At 44.0% G+C, this 17465-nt stretch overlaps 2 protein-coding genes and 1 long non-coding RNA gene across 7 annotated transcripts in view; 1 reads left to right on the top strand and 2 right to left on the bottom strand.

Annotated features, from left to right (window-relative positions):
* XPOT (exportin for tRNA) overlaps positions 1-697 on the bottom strand; it is a 37842-nt gene extending 37145 nt beyond the window's left edge. The window contains exon 1 of the mRNA XM_086712908.1: positions 565-697. The gene's annotated coding sequence lies outside the window, so the exon portion shown is untranslated. The remainder of the gene's footprint in view (positions 1-564) is intronic.
* Positions 698-6993: 6296 nt separating this feature from the next.
* The window catches only part of CB4H12orf56 (chromosome B4 C12orf56 homolog), a 120805-nt gene continuing 110333 nt past the window's right edge, over positions 6994-17465 (top strand). For 2 of the 4 annotated variants that reach the window (XM_086712914.1, XM_086712913.1), the window contains exon 1: positions 6997-7408. In XM_086712914.1, the coding sequence (XP_086569040.1) occupies positions 7157-7408 (252 nt within the window). In that variant the 5' untranslated portion in view covers positions 6997-7156. Of the gene's footprint in view, positions 7409-17465 lie in introns of all 4 variants that reach the window. The other 2 variants (XM_086712915.1, XM_086712912.1) reach the window with 2 other exon arrangements.
* LOC147579073 (uncharacterized) overlaps positions 11610-17465 on the bottom strand; it is a 118981-nt gene continuing 113125 nt past the window's right edge. Inside the window, exons 6-7 of one of the 2 annotated variants that reach the window (XR_015253519.1) lie at positions 15147-15457; positions 11610-11822 (exon numbers count right to left, since the gene is read on the bottom strand). This is a non-coding gene — a long non-coding RNA (uncharacterized LOC147579073). Of the gene's footprint in view, positions 11823-14077; positions 15458-17465 lie in introns of those variants that run through there. The other variant, XR_015253518.1, reaches the window with a different exon arrangement.

Here is a 17465-nt window from a genome sequence, read left to right on the forward strand (position 1 = left end):
TGTTTCTTCTGGTTATAGGGAAACATCACGCTTGTCTACTCCTGCAGAACTGTGAAGGGAAGAGAAGAAATGGCGTGTCTGTGCTGGCAAAATTACTACACAGAAATACTACTTTTCTCCTTTTTGTCCTGGGGCTGGGGGGTGGGCAGCGAAGCAAGTTTGAGGTCTCCGCAGTTGAAACTGGCAGGACACACTATTACAAATGAGGCTGGCCACCTTTAGTACATCACGGGCCACAGATGACGCCGACCCTCCTCGGCCAGCCTTGCCCCCTCCTCCCCCACCCCGTCCCTCCCCGAAAGGAGCCTCGTGGCAACTCGGGTGATGAAACACCGGGCAACGGGCGGCCACGCACTCGGGACGCGCTCCGCGGCGACGGCCGCGGTTCGTACCCACCCCCACCCAGTCCGCCCAGCCTTGGGGCGCACCTCCCTGGACGGCCCCCGACCCGCACCCCAACCCCGGCGTGGGGGCTCCCCGGGCCAGTCCGCCCAGGCAACTTCCCCGCATTCCCGAGCGGACCGAGGTGGATCCGGATCCCGCCGCCCCCAAGCTCCGAGTCACCTTCCCTATCACTCCATCCCGCCTCCCCGCCTGCACTCCCGAGGGCTGGTCAGCGGAGCGGAGCGACGCCGCACGCAGGGAGCGGGGAGAGCGGCCCTCGTCCTTGTCGCCGTCGTCCTCCGCCACGGCCGCAATGCCGGAGACAGAGCTGGCTGGGGCCGCGCGCCGCTCCGCGTCCCCTGACGCCTTCTCTTGCGTGGCGCCGGACCGGCAACCTAGCAAGCAGGCGGGGTCGGCGCCCCAGGAAGGGAAAGAGCGCGAGGGGCCGGCTAACGCCGCCGCCGCCTCCGTCGCCGCTGAGTCAGCGCGAAGCGCGCTCCCCGCGTCGGCGCCGCGCGGGCCAGCTCCAGCAGCCTCATGGAGAGTGCAGACGGCAGCCCGCGGGCCCGGGCCGGGAGCCTACAACTCCCGGCATGCACGGGGCAGGCGGCGCTTCCGGGCGCTCGCCGGGCCTGTGGTGCATGCCGGGATGGGGTGTCCGGCGCGAGCCCCTCCCGCGCCGCGGAATCCTGGTGGTCCTGGCCGCAGGGTAGGGCGCGCTTAGCACGCTCCGTAAAGGCTTCCTCAGGTTAGCTGGTGGATTCGAGTGCGGCGCTCCTGAGATCCAGATGACGTGATCCAAACCACATGTGATTCAGTTTAATTGCTCTTCCATGGTCCCACGTGTTTAGCGTCTAGGAGCGTGAGGATCCTCTCAGGGGCGCTGAAAATTCTTAAATTCCACTTGAAACGTACTAATATATTGTCATTCGCGAAAAGGAGAGCATTCTTAGGGAGTTCTGCTCTGCTCGTAGGTTACTTTTCTGGTAGTTACTTCGTTTATTCGGAGGCAGTATTGGTTCCAGCTGCCTAGATTTGAATCCCAGCCACAACCCCAACCTCTGCACCCCACACACTTGTTGACCTCAGTTTCAGGCACTTGACATTTTCTGTGTTTCAGTTTACTCATTTGTAAAATGGGGACAGTAATAATACTGACCTCAAAGGGTTCTTGTGAGTATTCAGTTAATATTTGCTTTTGCACACCATAAGTGCTCACTATTTAGGTTTCATTGTTGATTATTCACTACTGAGTACAGACTAGGCAATAGTCACTCAGACTGAAGTGACAATTTGGGAGGGGAAATTCAAAAGAGATGTATAATAAAATTAACGTAACAACTTAACAGCTACATTTATTTAGTGACCCACTAGGTGCAAGACGCTATACCACTCATATATACAATATTTTCTATCACTGTTGCATCGCGTTTGTAACTTTAAAATGTCCTACAAAGATTCCTGTCCTAGTTCAGCGTAAATCTGGAGTTTAGCACATAGGATAATGCTAGCCTGTAGTTAAAACTCAGTAAGTAGATTATTGCATAGATCCTTCTTTACCGGTGTTGGTCAACTATGCACTATGGGGACCCGATACTAATCCTAGTCCAAGTGGCTCCAAAATCTTTAATATGTTTGGTTTATTCCAGTTACCTACTATCTACAGCTTATGTAAAGTTTATCCAGTAATATTGACCCTTTATGGTAGTTCAATAATCTAGGATTTAAAGAATCTTTCAATTTTGAAAACTCACATTATTTTGAAACCAATAAAGAAGCACCTATAGGGAGGCAGGCTGGCTGGTTCAGCTGGTAGAGCATGCGACTTGAAGCCCCACATAGGGTGTAGAGATTACTTAAAAATAAAAAAAAATAAAAATAAAAAAAAGAAGCACCTGGTGGAATCTAATTGAGGAGGACCCAAAAGGGTTATTAAATCTGACTTTATTTAAAAAAAAATTTTTTTTTTAATATTTATTTTGAGAGAGAGACAAAGCACAAATGGGGGAGGGGGAGGGACAGAAAGAGAGGAGGGACACAGAATCTGAAGTAGGCTCTGGGCTCTGAGCTGTCACCACAGAACCTGACGTGGGGCTCGAACTCACAGACCAGGAGATCATGACCTGAGCTGAAGTAGGATGCTTAACCGACTGAGCCACTCAGGTGTCCCTAAGTCTGACCACTTTATAGTTTAGTGTTCTCATTTCAGACTAACATAAAATGTCAGTTATCAAAATGTTGATAAATAGGGGCACCTGGGTGGCTCAGTCGATCAAGCAACTGACCCTTGATTTTGGCTTAGGTCATGATCTCACAGTTCATGAGTTCCAGCCACATATAGGGCTCTGCACTAACAGCAAAGAGCCTGCTTGGGATTTTGTCTCCCTCTCTCTCTGCCTCTCCCCTGCTTGCACTCCCTCTCTCTCTCTCAAAAATAAGTATATATTTTTAAATGTTGATAAATAACGCCATCATTATTTTAACTTAAAGCATGTATGCTTGCATTAAACAAATTTAAAGCACGTATGCTTGCATTTGGCAGTGTTTTCACAAATTAATTGCCAACATTTTGGAGCATTTATTATGTGGCAGAAACAGGTTTTTTTTTTTTTTTTTTTTAAGTTTATTTATCTTGAGAGGAAGAGAGAGTGCTTGTGAGCAAGGGAAGGGAGAGACAGAATCACAAGCAGTCTCCGAGCTGTCAGTGCAGACTCAGGGCTCCATCTCATGAACGATGAGATCATGACCTGAGCCCAGATCCAGAATTGGATGCTTAACTGACTGAGCCACCCAGGTGCCCCTGTGCCTAAAACAGTTTTAAGTGTTCATATGTTAACCCTCACAACAACTCTATGAGGTAGGTACTGTCATTATCCCTATTTTATAGATTAGAAAACTGAAGTACATAAAAGGTAGCAGAGCTGGGATTCAACGCCCCCCTTCATATGTACAAGAAAGTTATTGCTAGGTGGTGAGATTGCAGAGGATTTTTTTTCTTCCTTGTACATTTTTGTAGTTTTAAAAATCCTCCACAGTGACCAGATAGTATTTTCATAATCAGAAAAACAGTAAAAAAAAAAAAAACAACCAACCTGACTCTAACAAAAGGAAAAATGAAATTGTTTCATTCACTCTTTAAACATTTATTGAATGCTGTCCCTTATGAAATATTTCCAGATTTTTTTCAACCAGGTTTGTTTAATTTCTCTGATGTTGCTTTTTCTTAACCTCTTTTGTCATGAATATATTTTAATATGTTTTGTTTTGTATTAAAATTGTGTGGTTGTCTTACCTATGAGTCAATTCTTGAAGACGGAAAAGTCTTATCTTGATTCTGTGTATGGATAGTAATTTCTCAGTAAATATCTGTGAAATGTATTGAGCTGAATAAAAAATAATACAATTGTGAGCTGCTAACCACAGTGTTCTGGGTCAAATTCTGTTCTTCATCTGCTTCATCCCGATGCTTGTTAAGCCCAGTGCCATTGTCATCAAAAGCTCATTCATTCATGATGGGTTTCCTGGCAGAGAAAGAAGTTGGAAAATAGGTCAGGTAAGCTGTCTTTACTGGTCCTAGTGCAATCATTGGTTTCTTTTAGAGGAAGTGGGTGTGTAGCAGGAAGCCTGAGGCAGAAGAGAACATTGAAGCATTATTTAGTAAAAAAAAAAAAAATGACATTCTTTTGTCTGTGTATATATGTAGATTAGATTTTTTTATCTTGAGCCTTAAAGTTTAAAAAGTTAGGCTAGCATACAACAGAGAAGAATTTGGTATTATTTTGTACATGAGGAACCAAATGACCACATATATACCAAGAAATGACACACTAGTACAATTTTTTTATTTTTTTAAGTTTATTTACTTTTGACAGAGAGCTAGCATGCTTGCATGAGTGGGGGAGGGACCGAGGGAGGGATACAGGGGATCCGAAGCGGGCTTCATGCTCACAGCAGAGCCTGATGCCAGGCTCAAACTCATGAACCATGAGATCATGACCGGAGACAAAGCTGGACGCTCAACCGACTGAGCCACGCAGGCGCCCCTCAGTTCATTTTTAAAACACTTGTATAGTGTTTACTCTGTTCCAGGTACCTGTTATAAAGTACTTTAGAAACATCCTTACATTAATCCTATGGGGTTGGTACTATTACCCTCTTTTCACAGATGGGGAAATTAAGGCACCAAGAAATTAAAGTAACTTGTCCAAGATCATTTAGCTACTGAATGTGAGAGATGAAAATGGAACCCAGGTCATCTGGCTCTACAGTCTTGTGCTCATAACTACTGTCCTTTCACACTAATTGAATTGACCATCCCTCAACCTAAGGCTACTCTGTTCTGGTGAAAGTTCTTCTGGTTAAGAAGAGTGCCTCTGGGGATTAGTTCTGGGTAAGTAATGTTCCATTACTTTTGAAAGATTCATCAAGAAACATCTACTAAGCGCTTGATTGCAGCGGAACTGTATTAAATGCTTTTTGAGTTTAGATGGACTTAGAAGATAAAGAGTAATTGCCTATCTCGGATGTATTTTTGTTAATTATCCACATAAAGCTTACCAAAAGATAAGGCAATACAAATATGAAAACATGTCTATAGTGCTTTTAGAATTCATAATTCATTGCATTTGATCTCGACACCAAATTAGTGGTTGGCCAGGCAAGTATTGATAGTTTCATTTTATGGATGATAAAACTGAGGTCCAAAAAAGGTTAAGAGACTTTGCAGAAATCTCACTGATACTGAGCAACGGCGTTCGTGCTGTAATCCAGTTCTCCGGACTCCAAAGCTAGTGATCTTTCCCCTATCTTAACCCCGTTTCCTGCAATCTGAACTTTGTCGTTACCTTGGCAACAGTATAGAACACTAAGTGCCTGGAAACCATGATACTGCCTTTTCTGTGTACAACCAACTCAAAAGTTCCACTGAGGTCACCTTAACCCTTGATCCTTTTGTCAGAATCCCTTCTTCATGTGCTTACCTTCATGTCTGTTAAGTCTAAGAGCCCTTGGCACCAAAAGTGCATTTATAATGGGTTTCTCGGCAGATAGATCAGGTATGCTGTCTTTTCTAGTTCTGGTGCAGTCACTCTGTTTCTGTTAGTCCTGAGGATGGAGCAGAAGCCTGACAAACACCAAACAGCAGCTGGCAGTGAGGCCTTTTCCCCTACTTGGGCCTCACATTTCACTTGCCATGTGGTCATTTGCCTCTGAACAGTCTTGTGAGGCAACTATTTGGCAAAGGTAAAAGGCCTTTGCCTTCTGTTGGTTTGAGGCGACAAATTGTGCAGAGTGGTTTAGATAGGGAATAGTCTTTATTTTAGATGAAACAGCCCATGCTTCTGGGGCTCCCTTTTTACCCAGCTATGAAGTTATGAAGGTTCCGACAGATGTACGAACAGATTCTAAGAAAACTTGGAACGCTAGCTAGGTCATTTATGATTTTGTCAGCAGGTGGCACTTCTCTCCTTAGGCACTAAACACAACCTCTCCAATAAAAGAAATGTTTTCTTTTGTTTTGTTTTGCTGCTAACCTCAGACTTGGTTAGCCACCCAACCATTTCTCCTCCGTTCCTTTTTTGCAGTGATTTAGTCCACAATACCTGTGTATTTTAATTCGTTTATACTTTTTCAATAAAAGACATGAAGTTGCTTACAGCATATAGTATACAACAGTAAAATACGAGGAGAACATGAACTGCAATAAAGAACATACAATTTGATTCTGAGTTGTTGGTGGCTGGAACAAAAATACACATAAATGTGTATCATTTCTTTGGGTTAATGGGCAGGGAGAGAGAATGACTTCCCCAGAATTTGAAATTAAAATGAAAGTTACTACCTAGGGTTATGAGAGGCAGGTGTCTGCTATGCCCTTCTCATCTCACTAACCCAAACCGGTAAGTGATCTGTAAAAACGACTCAGTACTTTTACTGTCGTGCAGCTTCAAAGCTGGGCAATCAGCATTCCTCAACCCCTCGTGTTCCATTTCCTTAAATGCAGGCCTCACCCATTCATTTATCCTACACAGACCGGGCTCCGCCAGTCTACGGGGCTTTGTCCCTGGACACGGGGAACACAAGCATCCCCATTAGGCTCTGGCGTGCCAAATTAACGTATAGGATTTACTTCAGAGAGAGAGCTTTCAATTAGTTGGACAGAAAAGGTGTGTGTTTATACTCATGAAACACTAGAGGACTGTATCAGGGAATGTTATAAGCAAATGCTAAATCCGTGTGGTTGCTCTTAAGAGCGTCCTAGGGGTGTTCTGCCTGTTAAAAAATAAATCGGTAAATTTCCTCTCGTTTCTAACAGAAGAGCAGTTTAAACTTGTGGATTCCGTCATCAGCACAGTCTGTTAGGAACCGCGCGGTCCCCCAGAACTGGGGCAGGCGGTGGGGGGGGGGGGGGGGGGTTCGGGCTGCTGTGAGCAGAGGGCGAAGAGAGCCGCTAAATATCCGCCCCGCAGCCCCCGGGAATGCGTGATGATGATTCACCTGAAGGACCAGCATCTCGCCCGATCCATTGTTGTCTGAGGTTGGCACGAGGATGGGCGGGAGGCGGGGCCGGGGCCGGGGAGGGTGCTCCAGGGAGCCAGGCCCCGGGGTCGCGCCCCGAATTTGGGGGCCCAGCGCACTGCGCCCGGGGGAGGTGGCCGCGGCACGGTGGGCGGCTTTGTGGCGCGCGCGGGTTCCACCGCAGGCGGCGCGGAGGCGGGGCCCTGCACAGGCGTCCGCCAAACCCCCGCTTTCGGCCGGGCCGCGGCCGCCGCACATGGCCGGCTCCGCAAGGGCCGGCTTCCCTGCGCACACGAATAGCCGCCTGGACGCGTTCCTGCGGAGGCGGCTGCCGCCCGAGGTCTACGACGCCATCCGCGCCTACGAGCCGTGCATCGTGGTGTCCGACTCGGAGAAGCACACCTTCAAGTACGTGGTCCTCAGCGATCGGCTCATCTACCTGACCGAGAACCCGCCCAAGTCCATACGGCGAGCAGTGGCGCTGCGGGACGTCGTGGCCATTGACCTGGTGAGGAGCGCGGGCGGGCAGGCGGGCTCGCGGGAATCCCTTCTTGGGTACCTCTCCCCCAGGTTCCAGGCCTGCCGCACGCGGGAAGAGGGAGGGGAAGGCAGACCTTCCCTATCCCCCTCTGGACTCCCGTACTTTTCTTGAACTTACTTCGGGACTAGCAGCCACACAGGAAAACAGTGGATTGCTGTATGGACTCCGAATAAAAATGCCCTGCCCATTCTCATCGTGTGTACCGGTCAGCCCTTGTACCCCCAAATAGGGATACAGGTTTGAGAACATAGCCCCCTATCAAAAATACGCTTTAAAGTCATTTTTTTTTTTCATTAAGCATCTAGCCTGTGCCAGGCACTTGTTCTAGACACTGAGGATGCACAAAGGAAATAGGGCCCCTTCCTAGAAACTGTTGTGGGAGAGATAAAAAGCCAAAACCAATGCAAATAAATGCAGTGTGCTAAGTACTTTATGCCTTATTTTTTTTTATTTTTTTTACCAGCAGTGCTTAGAGCGTGTTAGGTGCTCAGTATGAATAAGTGAATGGATGGATGAATGAATGAATGAATGAAAGAAAGAGATGTGCACAGGATGCCCGGCAATCTCACACAGGTCACTTGATCCAAGCTGGGCCCAGGCCATGCTGGGAAAACTTCTCGCAGAAGATACAATCTGGCACAGCCACCCCTTGTCCCAGTTTTAGTGTTCTGCTACTGTATCCCTTCCCTCCAGGAATAGATATACCTTATAAATCAACAAAAGATTGTAAGCAGTCTCCTCTCCAATTACTGTTTCTCCCTCCCCCCCCCCCCCCCCCTTGGCTCCCTTTATCTCAGCTGCTCTCCAGGTGTGTTCTTTTTTCCACTGGGGACAAGTGTCTAGCCTAGTTTCCCCACCCCACCCCCCCTTGTCTGAGTCTCTGCATCACCCAAGGGAGAAGTTGGTGAACTCTTAATGGGGCTGTTTTGCAAAGACAATCCTAGTTTGTTTGGAACACATCTGTAAAAAAAGGATAAAATTAACTGAGAAAAAAAAAGCTTTCTTTTTTTTTTCTTTTTAAAATAGTCCTGTGGGCTAATATCACTGTGCAAATTTATTTGCTTTTTTTTTTTTTTTGAGTAAAAGTTTGAAGCAAAACTGCCTTCTTCCTTACTACCACTGTTTTCATTCTCTTGAACTAAAATTAAAAAAATTAATTTCCTTTATCAAATGTCTTTAAAACATTAAATGCTCAGATTTGAATACTGTCTGCAGTGTAAACATTTATTGTTTTGACAAAATGTAATGATTTTAGGATATTGTGACTCTCCCCAACAAGAAATACAGTATATATATTTCAGTAGTTGCTGTAAATCTTTCTTCTTCAGCTGTTAGAATCTGAAAAGTGCAATAAAGTTCCCTAGGCCTCCAAGCCAAGAATCCTACAAAAAGGCATACCAGTTTATTTGGTCTTGCTTTATGTACATAATTTACCTTTCAGGCTTATACAAGAATGTGTAATGTCTATAAAGGTGCTGAATAGATCTATGATTTTAGCACTGCTGACAGATTGAAGGTCCATCTTGCACAATATTTTAACAGTAGCTAAAGTGGTGGTAGGCAGAATATCGCTGGAACGTGTGAATATGTTTCATTACATGGCAAAGAGGAGTTAAAAGTTGCAGATGCAATTAAGGTTGCTTGCTATCAGATGACTTTCAAATAGGGAGACTGGGGCATCTGGGTGGCTCAGTCAGTTGAGCATCTGGCTTCAGCTCCGGTCATGATCTCACGGTTTGGGAGTTCAAGCCCCGCATCGGGCTCTCTGCTATCAGTGCAGGGCCCGCTTCGGATCCTCTGGCGCCCCCTCTCTCTGCCCCTCCCCCACTTGTTCTTTCTCTCTATAAATAAACAAATAAGGATATTAAAAAAACCCCAAACGTGTCCAAAAAAAAAAAAAAAAAAAAAAGAATACACAAATAAATAAAATAGGGAGATTATTTTGGATTATCTGAGTGGGCCCAATGTAATCACAAATCCTTCAAAGTGGAAAATGGGGGCAGAAAGAGGCAGGCAGAGCACTGCAGCAAAGAGACTAGTAGTTCTGAAGGAGGAAGGAGCCAGGAGACAAGGAATGTGGACAGCCTCTAGAAGCTGGAAAGGGCCTGGAAACAGGTTTTCTCCTAGAGCCTCCAGAAGGAATGCCGTCCTCCCAACACCTTGAGTTTAGCCCAGTGAGACCCATTTTGGACCTCTGACCCCTAGAACTATGAAAGAATAAATCTATGGTGTTTAATGCCACAGAGTTTATGGTAATATGTTACAACAGCAAATGAATACAGAATTGTTTTGCTCTTAATATTTTTTAAAAACGGGTAATCATTTTTTAAAAGTATTGTTTCAGTGAGAAATATAATCATGCCAAGTACAAATGCCTTCACGATCCCTTTTTCTGAGGTTTTATAAGATAATTCTAGGGTTATTATAGTTCAGTGGCTTGCACAGCTTCACAGGGTGTATGAAAAATGGGTGTCAGTCACACAGTTGCTTTCTCTAGCACCAATTACTGGCCACAGATGTAGCTGACTAATCGTCCCTCTATGAACATTAAGTCCGAACTTAATACCATAATATAGAGAATTTTCCTGGTTTCTGTGTTATATCTCATATAGTCATCTCCTATCCGTGCTAAGTCAGTAGTTTCTTAAATCACATGATTTCGGTGCCAGGCACCTTTGTTTCTTAGAACTGGTTTCTCCTTCCTTGAAAGATAAACTGTTTAATCTCCTTTTTTTTTTTTTTTTTTTTTTTTTTTACTAGGGTGCTGTCCTCTAGGGCCAACTCTTTAGACATCCTTTTCCATTCTCAAAGGTTTTCTCATTTTACTGTAAAAGTTTGTCTTCTTGTTATTTAGCTTTCAATTGGCTCAGGTTTCCATTCTGCCTTTGTTCTAGCTGTCACAGCAGTAAACTCCCAAGCAAACCAGTCCTTTATGCCTCTGGGCCCCAGCCTTCTTGGTCCCATGTTCAGTCAGATTCCTTACTTAGTTCATGTCTCATGTTACAGTTACACCTCAGAAAAAAAATTGCAAATAAAATTCCATTTTCTCTCCTAAAGAAAAAAAATGGAGGGGCACATGAGTAGCTCATTCAGTTGTGCTTGATTTCAGCTTAGATCATGATCTCATGGTCCGTGAGTTTGAGCCCTGCATCAGGGTCTAAGCTGATAGCATGGAGCCTACTTGGGATTCTCTGTCTCTCTCTGCTCCTCCCCCCACGGCCTCTCTCTCTCTCTCTCTCTCTCTCTCAGAAATAAATAAATAGACATTAAAAAAATTTGAAGGTAACAGCAGCAAAAAGTTACACCAGAACTTGGATTGGATACAAATGAGATTTCCCTTCCAGCAAAGATGTGCTTAAAATCCACCCGGAGATCTCAAGTGTTTGATATGCTCCATGTCCTAAAAGAGAGTTTCTAAGGTTGCTTGGGTGGAGCTTTTATAAAAAGGCTGACGTTTTCTTTAAAAGTTCCTTTTGGGGGGCGCCTGGGTAACTCAGTCAGTTAAGCATCTGACTTTGGCCCAGGTCATGATCTCAAGGTTCGTGAGTTCAAGCCCCGCGTTGGGCTCTGTGCTGACAGCTAAGAGCCCGGAGCCTGCTTCAGATTCTGTCTCCCTCGCTCTCTGCCCCTCCCCCACTCTTTCAAAAGTTGCTTTTGGAAGAATACTCTACAGTTCTGCTCTTGTTGTGGGCATCAAAACACTTCTTCAAGCTCTTCCAAGATTAAGCACATATTTTTCAAGTGTGAGAAGCAACTTTCCAGAAGTGAATTTCCTATGAATTCACTCTCCTTCAAGGCCATCCCATCACCTACAGAGAAAAAAAAATCCGTCAACTCCAGCAGCCTTGCCTGTAGTCTCTCGCCTGTCTTTGTCTTTTCACCACCCTTCCCAGTGAATATTGGCTCTGTGTGGCTTCCTCAACGGGCCACAAACGCACCTTTTACAGCCTGGCCTGTTTGCTTGTCTTGAACATTTTCTCCTCCTTCAAGGTTGTTCAGATCATCATATTTATAATTCTCTTCCTCTCCTCCTTCTCTCTCTCCTTTTAAAACATGTAAAAACAGGGGCGCCTGGCTGGTTCCAGTGAGTAGAGCATGCGACTCTTGATCTTGGGGTAGTGAGTTTGAGCCTCACGTTGGGCATAGAGTTTACTTTAAAAAAATGTAACATTCTTAGCTTGAAAAGAAACAGGTCACAGGCTGTGCTGTAGGGGCCGCAGTAGTTTGCCAACTAATCCCTGCTTTCCCCACTAGTACGTTCACAGCCAACACATCTTCTAGGCTAAGCCCCATTCTTTCTCTGAGCTGTTTTTCCTCCTCTGAGCTGATGAGGGCAGGCCTTTTGGTCTGTTTTCTTCATTGCTGTATTTCTTTCTGGCTCCTAGATAGACCAGATGGTCAATACATATTTGTTAAATATTCAACATAATCTGTTTCTTCTGTTTCTGATTTGATGATCTGCAATATACATTGGGCATTTCATAAAATATATATTTTTAAATGTTTATTTATTGAGAGAGAGAGAGAGGGAGAATCCCAAGCAGGCTTGGTGTTGTCTGCACAGAGGCTGATGCGGGGCTCGGTCCCAAGAACCGTGAGATATGTCCTGAGCCAAAATCAAGAGTTGGATGCTTGGGCGTCTAGGTGGCTCAGTCGGTTAAGCACCTGACTTCAGGTCATGATCTTGCAGTTCATGAGTTTGAGCCCCGCATCGGACTCTGTGCTGATAGTTCAGAGCCTAGAGCCTGTTTCACATTCTATGTCTCCCTCTCTCTGTCTGCCTCTCTCTCTCTCTCTCTCTCTCAAAAATAAATAAACATTAAAAAAAAAAGTTGGATGCTTAACCGACTGAGCCACCCAGATGCCCCTAATAATACATTTTTATTTTTTTTTTTCAACGTTTTTTTTTATTTTATTTTTGGGACAGAGAGAGACAGAGCATGAACGGGGGAGGGGCAGAGAGAGAGGGAGACACAGAATCGGAAACAGGCTCCAGGCTCTGAGCCATCAGCCCAGAGCCTGACGCGGGGCTCGAACTCACGGACCGCGAGATCGTGACCTGGCTGAAGTCGGACGCTTAACCGACTGCGCCACGCAGGCGCCCCACATTTTTATTTTTATTCAGGTTTTGCTGTCTACCTGTATAGACATGGTCCAGTTATTTAACATCTACTCTGTGCCTTCCTTAGATTGTTTTTTTTTAATATATGAAATTTATTGTCAAATTGGTTTCCATACAACACACAGTGCTCATTCAATACCCATCACCTACCCTACCCTCCCTCCCACCCCCTATCAACCCTCAGTTTGTTCTGTTTTTAAGAGTCTCTTATGCTTTGGTTCTCTAACCTCTTTTTTTTTTCCTTCCCCTCCCCCATGGGTTTCTGTTAAGTTTCTCAGGATCCACATAAGAGTGAAACCATATGGTATCTGTCTTTCTCTGTATGGCTTATTTCACTTAGCATCACACTCTCCAGTTCCATCCACGTTGCTACAAAAGGCCATATTTCGTTCTTTCTCATTGCCACGTAGTACTCCTTGTGTATATAAACCACAATTTCTTTATCCATTCGTCAGTTGATGGACATTTAGGCTCTTTCCATAATTTGGCTATTGTTGAGAGTGCTGCTATAAACATTGGGGTACAAGTGCCCCTATGCATCAGTACTCCTGTATCCCTTGGGTAAATTCCTAGCAGTGCTATTGCTGGGTCATAGGGTAGGTCTATTTTTAATTTTTTGAGGAACCTCCACACTGTTTTCCAGAGCGGCTGTACCAGTTTGCATTGCCACCAACAGTGCAAGAGGGTTCCCATTTCTCCATATCCTCTCCAGCATCTATAGTCTCCTGATTTGTTCATTTTGGCCACTCTGACTGGCATGAGGTGATACCTTAGATTGTTTTTGAGAGGATTAAATTAAATAAATGTAACTCACTTAAAACAGTACTTGGCGCAGGTAACAGCCACATACGTGTTATTATTGATAATCTTTATTCACATACATTAAGTCTGTTAGGTTCACTATGAGTCTGTAAGATAGATATTATCTTCTCTTTTCATATTAGGGCACTTGACTTTAGAAGATTTAATAAATTTGGAAAGAAAATAACTTTTTGAGCATTGATTATATATTAGGTGTTTAAAATTTTGTTTATTATTTAGAGAGAGAGAGAGAGTGTGAGTGGGAGAGGGGCAGACAGAGAGGGAGACACAGAATCTGAAGCAGGCTCCAGGCTCTGAGCTGTTAGGCTCAGAACCTAACGTTGGGCTCAAACTCACTAATCGTGAAATCATGACCTGAGCCAAAGTTGGATGCTTAACCCACTGAGCCACCCAGGCGCCCCTGTATGAGGTGTTTAAATATACTGTCTTGTTTATTCTTCTTGAAAATCTGTCCAGTAGGTATGTCGACTTTAACGTATTCAAAAACAGAATTCCTGATCTCTACCCCTAAATTTGTTCCTTCCTTGGCTTTCCTTATTTTAGGAAATAACATCATCTACCAGCCTTAATTCTTTCACTCCCTACATCCAACAATCACTATACCCTCTTGATTTGTGTAGAGGAGGAAAAAGTTTCCCTTGACCCTCTCAGGGTCCCTGGCTGAGTCTGAAAATTAAACTGACAAAGACAGATTAACAGGAGAAATGCCTACACATTTATTTCATATAAATTTTACATGATATGGGAGCCTCTATAAAGGTAACAAAGACCTCAAGAGACAGGTGAATCTGTGTGTGTTTAATATTAGGATAAAGAAAAAAAATGGGATAGCACAAAAAAGGGGGTATGACTAAGGATAATAACCTAGGGAAAACTGGCAAGGTCTGTTTGTTTGGATTTCTTTCTCTCAGTGTCCTTCTCTGGGTATAGGGAGGGCACCTCTCCCATGAGGGTCTTATGACCTGCTTCAAGGGAGCAGGGTGGAAAAAGATCAGAGAGAGTTTCCTGCATCTGCTGTTTTCTCAAATTCCTTCAGCTCAAAATATTCAGTATACCAAGGTGCCATATTTTGGGATAGTATGTTCTGATCCTTGTCACTTCTCTTCCAAAATATATCCAGCCAGGACCTTTCTTACCTTTTTTACTTCTGCCACTTGTGCAGTCCCTTACCTCAACTATTGAAATTACCTCCAAACTCATTCCTCTTCATCTAGCAGTTGGGATGATCTTTTTAAACATGAAGTGTGAATTAAGTTATATGACTCTTCTTCTTTGTATTGCCTATAAAAGCCTCTATGATATGACCCCTCTATCTCTGACTCATCTCCAACTCTTCCCTGAGCTCTTTTTGCTCTTCCTTCTTGCCTCAGGGACTTTGCACGTGCCATCCTAGCTGGAACACTTCCTCCAGATCTTCGGAGAGTTGGTTCCTTCTTGCCAGTCATGTTTCCAAATTGTTTCACCTCCACAGGGATGCCTCTGATGACCCCTCAATCTAAAGTACCACTCCCCATCACACTTACCACATCTGTTTGTTTCAAAGCACTTAACATTACTGGCATTATAAGATTAATCTGTTTGATGACTTATTATTGTCCATCCCCCATGGTAAATGCAAGCTCCATGAGACCTTGTCTGTCTTGTTCATCCCTGGGTCACTGTGCATTGTGTTGCCTGACACATAGAAGATGGTCAAAAACTATCTGTCAATGGGAAGAACTGGAAGAGTAAATGGATGCTCAGAGACATCATACAGTTTACCTCTCAGAGGGAAAGATCCTATTTCCTTATTCCAAGTGTTGAGGGACCCTGGAGACTTGACAACTCATCACACATAGGCAGTTAGCGGAACAGCCAGGGCAAAGTCTCAGTGGGTCTCCTGATGCTCAGGTTCAGCTTTTTTCATGCTTCCTTTGTGCTTGTATGAGATGATCTCTGTGTTGTTTACCTGAGTCGTGCACTTTGGTAGTAAGAGTTATGGAAGATGAGACTATATTATGGATGCTTCTTTTCTTCTCTAGCTTTTTTTTTTTTTTTTTTTTTGATTCATTTGCAGCCTTTCAAAAGTCTCACTGTGGAAGGAAGAAAGAGGCGGTAAACTCTAATCCATCTTCTTTTTTTTTTAAGTTGATTTATTTTGAGAGAAAGAGAGAGAGCACAAGCAGGGGAGGGGCAGAGAGAGAGAGGGAGAGAGAATCCCAAGCAGCAGAGCCCAACATGGGGCTCGAATTTATGAACTGTGAGATCATGACCTGAACCAAAATCAAGAGTTGGACACTTAACCAACTGAGGGCCACCTTTGGTTTCTTAATAGTTTGCACAAAATAGTTTGGATTTTGCATTCGAGTCTTGTTCTTGGTTTGTTTGTTTTAATATAAGGTCTATGCCAAACGTGGGGCTTGAACTCATGACCCTGAGACCAAGATCTGCGTGTTCTACTGAATGAGCCAGGCAGGCACCCCTGCATTCAAGTCCTGAGAAACTTCATGAGGGTGTGCATTTTGTCAGTTTGATTCACTGATGTACCCCCCCAGTGCCTAGAATGATAGTGTCTTGGTCGGGATGGCCTAGGTTAACTGCACTAACAAACAACCCAAGGTCTTAGTGCTTTAACACAACATAAAGTCGATCTCATCCAAGTTACTTGTCCACTGTGGATTAGCTTCGTTTCAGTCACAAGATATGTGACACTTAGTCACCCATCTTAGGATCAGGGACTCCATCTCAGCATATGCTTGCTTAATCACCAGGCAGAGGGAAATTAACTTGGAAAATTATGTACTTATTTTTAAGCTTCTACCCAGAAGTGACACATGTAATTTCTCACATTTAGGAGCTAGAGTCAGGCACATGGCCCATGCCTGTCTTAAAAGGGGGCAGGAAAACGTGATCCTACCATATATGCATTCCACGTGTCTGAAAGAGAGAAAAGGGGTATTTGAACAGCTCTAATGTCTACCTCAAATTGCTGACATTTTATTGAGTGCTTACTATATGCCACTCAGCCTCTGTTCTAAGTACTTACCCTGGAACTTCTTTATCTTTACAACAACCCCACATAATATTGTATCTAGCTTTACCGATAAAGAACCTGAAGTACAGAGAACTTAGGCAACTTGCCCAAGGTCATCCTCTAAGTGGCAGAACCAGAATTTGCACTCTAGGAGTCAGCCTGCGGCATCCATGCTTTGATTCTCTAAGCTTCGATTCTCTAAGCTATACCTGCCTCGGTCATAGCAGGTCATTAAAAAAATAATAAGTTTTCACTGAATATCCAGAAGACTCTAAGCTTTTTGAAAAGAGAAACTCCATCTTACATTTTGCATCTTTGACTTTTGCACTTTGCAGTAGCAGCTCAGAAGTATCCATGATGAATTGAACTGGATAAATTAGAAACTAGATGCTCAACTGCCAAAAGCTTAGGGTGCGTTTATTCTCTGAAATTAAAGCTGAAAGAAGAAATCTGAATCGAGACTATGAAAACAAGACGAAGGGATAAGATAAATATAGAATTGTTCACAAAATTTTCAGAAACAAGAAAGAAGTACTATCACCTTTACTTCAATTGAAAAACAAAAAATAAGGGATCTCCCTTTGCATTTTAAAAGTAGTATTTTTTTTTTAATTTTTTTTTTTTAACGTTTATTTATTTTTGAGACAGAGGGAGACAGAGCATGAACGGGGGAGGGTCAGAGAAAGGGAGACATAGAATCTGAAACAGGCTCCAGGCTCCGAGCCATCAGCACAGAGCCCGACGCGGGGCTCGAACTCACGGACCGTGAGATCGTGACCTGAGCCGAAGTCGGCCGCTTAACCGACTGAGCCACCCAGGCGTCCCTAAAAGTAGTATTTTAATAAAAGTAAGAGAAATCAGTAATCAGTTGCACATATAAATATGGTCCCAAATGATGTAGATACATTCATGAGTGATGTATTATTCTTAGAGGTGGTCAAAGAAGTTAGAGATATTTTCACACAAAGCCTTATTCATTTGAGGTAACACAAAAGAGCATTCTCTTCTCTCCCCAAATGCCCCTTGCTGCCATCATCAGAGACAAATACCATGCTGAGTAGGCCATG

This window comes from Puma concolor, chromosome B4 (assembly GCF_028749965.1).
Source record: "Puma concolor isolate L17-30 chromosome B4, mPumCon1.1.hap2, whole genome shotgun sequence".
NCBI classification, from domain to species: domain Eukaryota; kingdom Metazoa; phylum Chordata; class Mammalia; order Carnivora; family Felidae; genus Puma; species Puma concolor.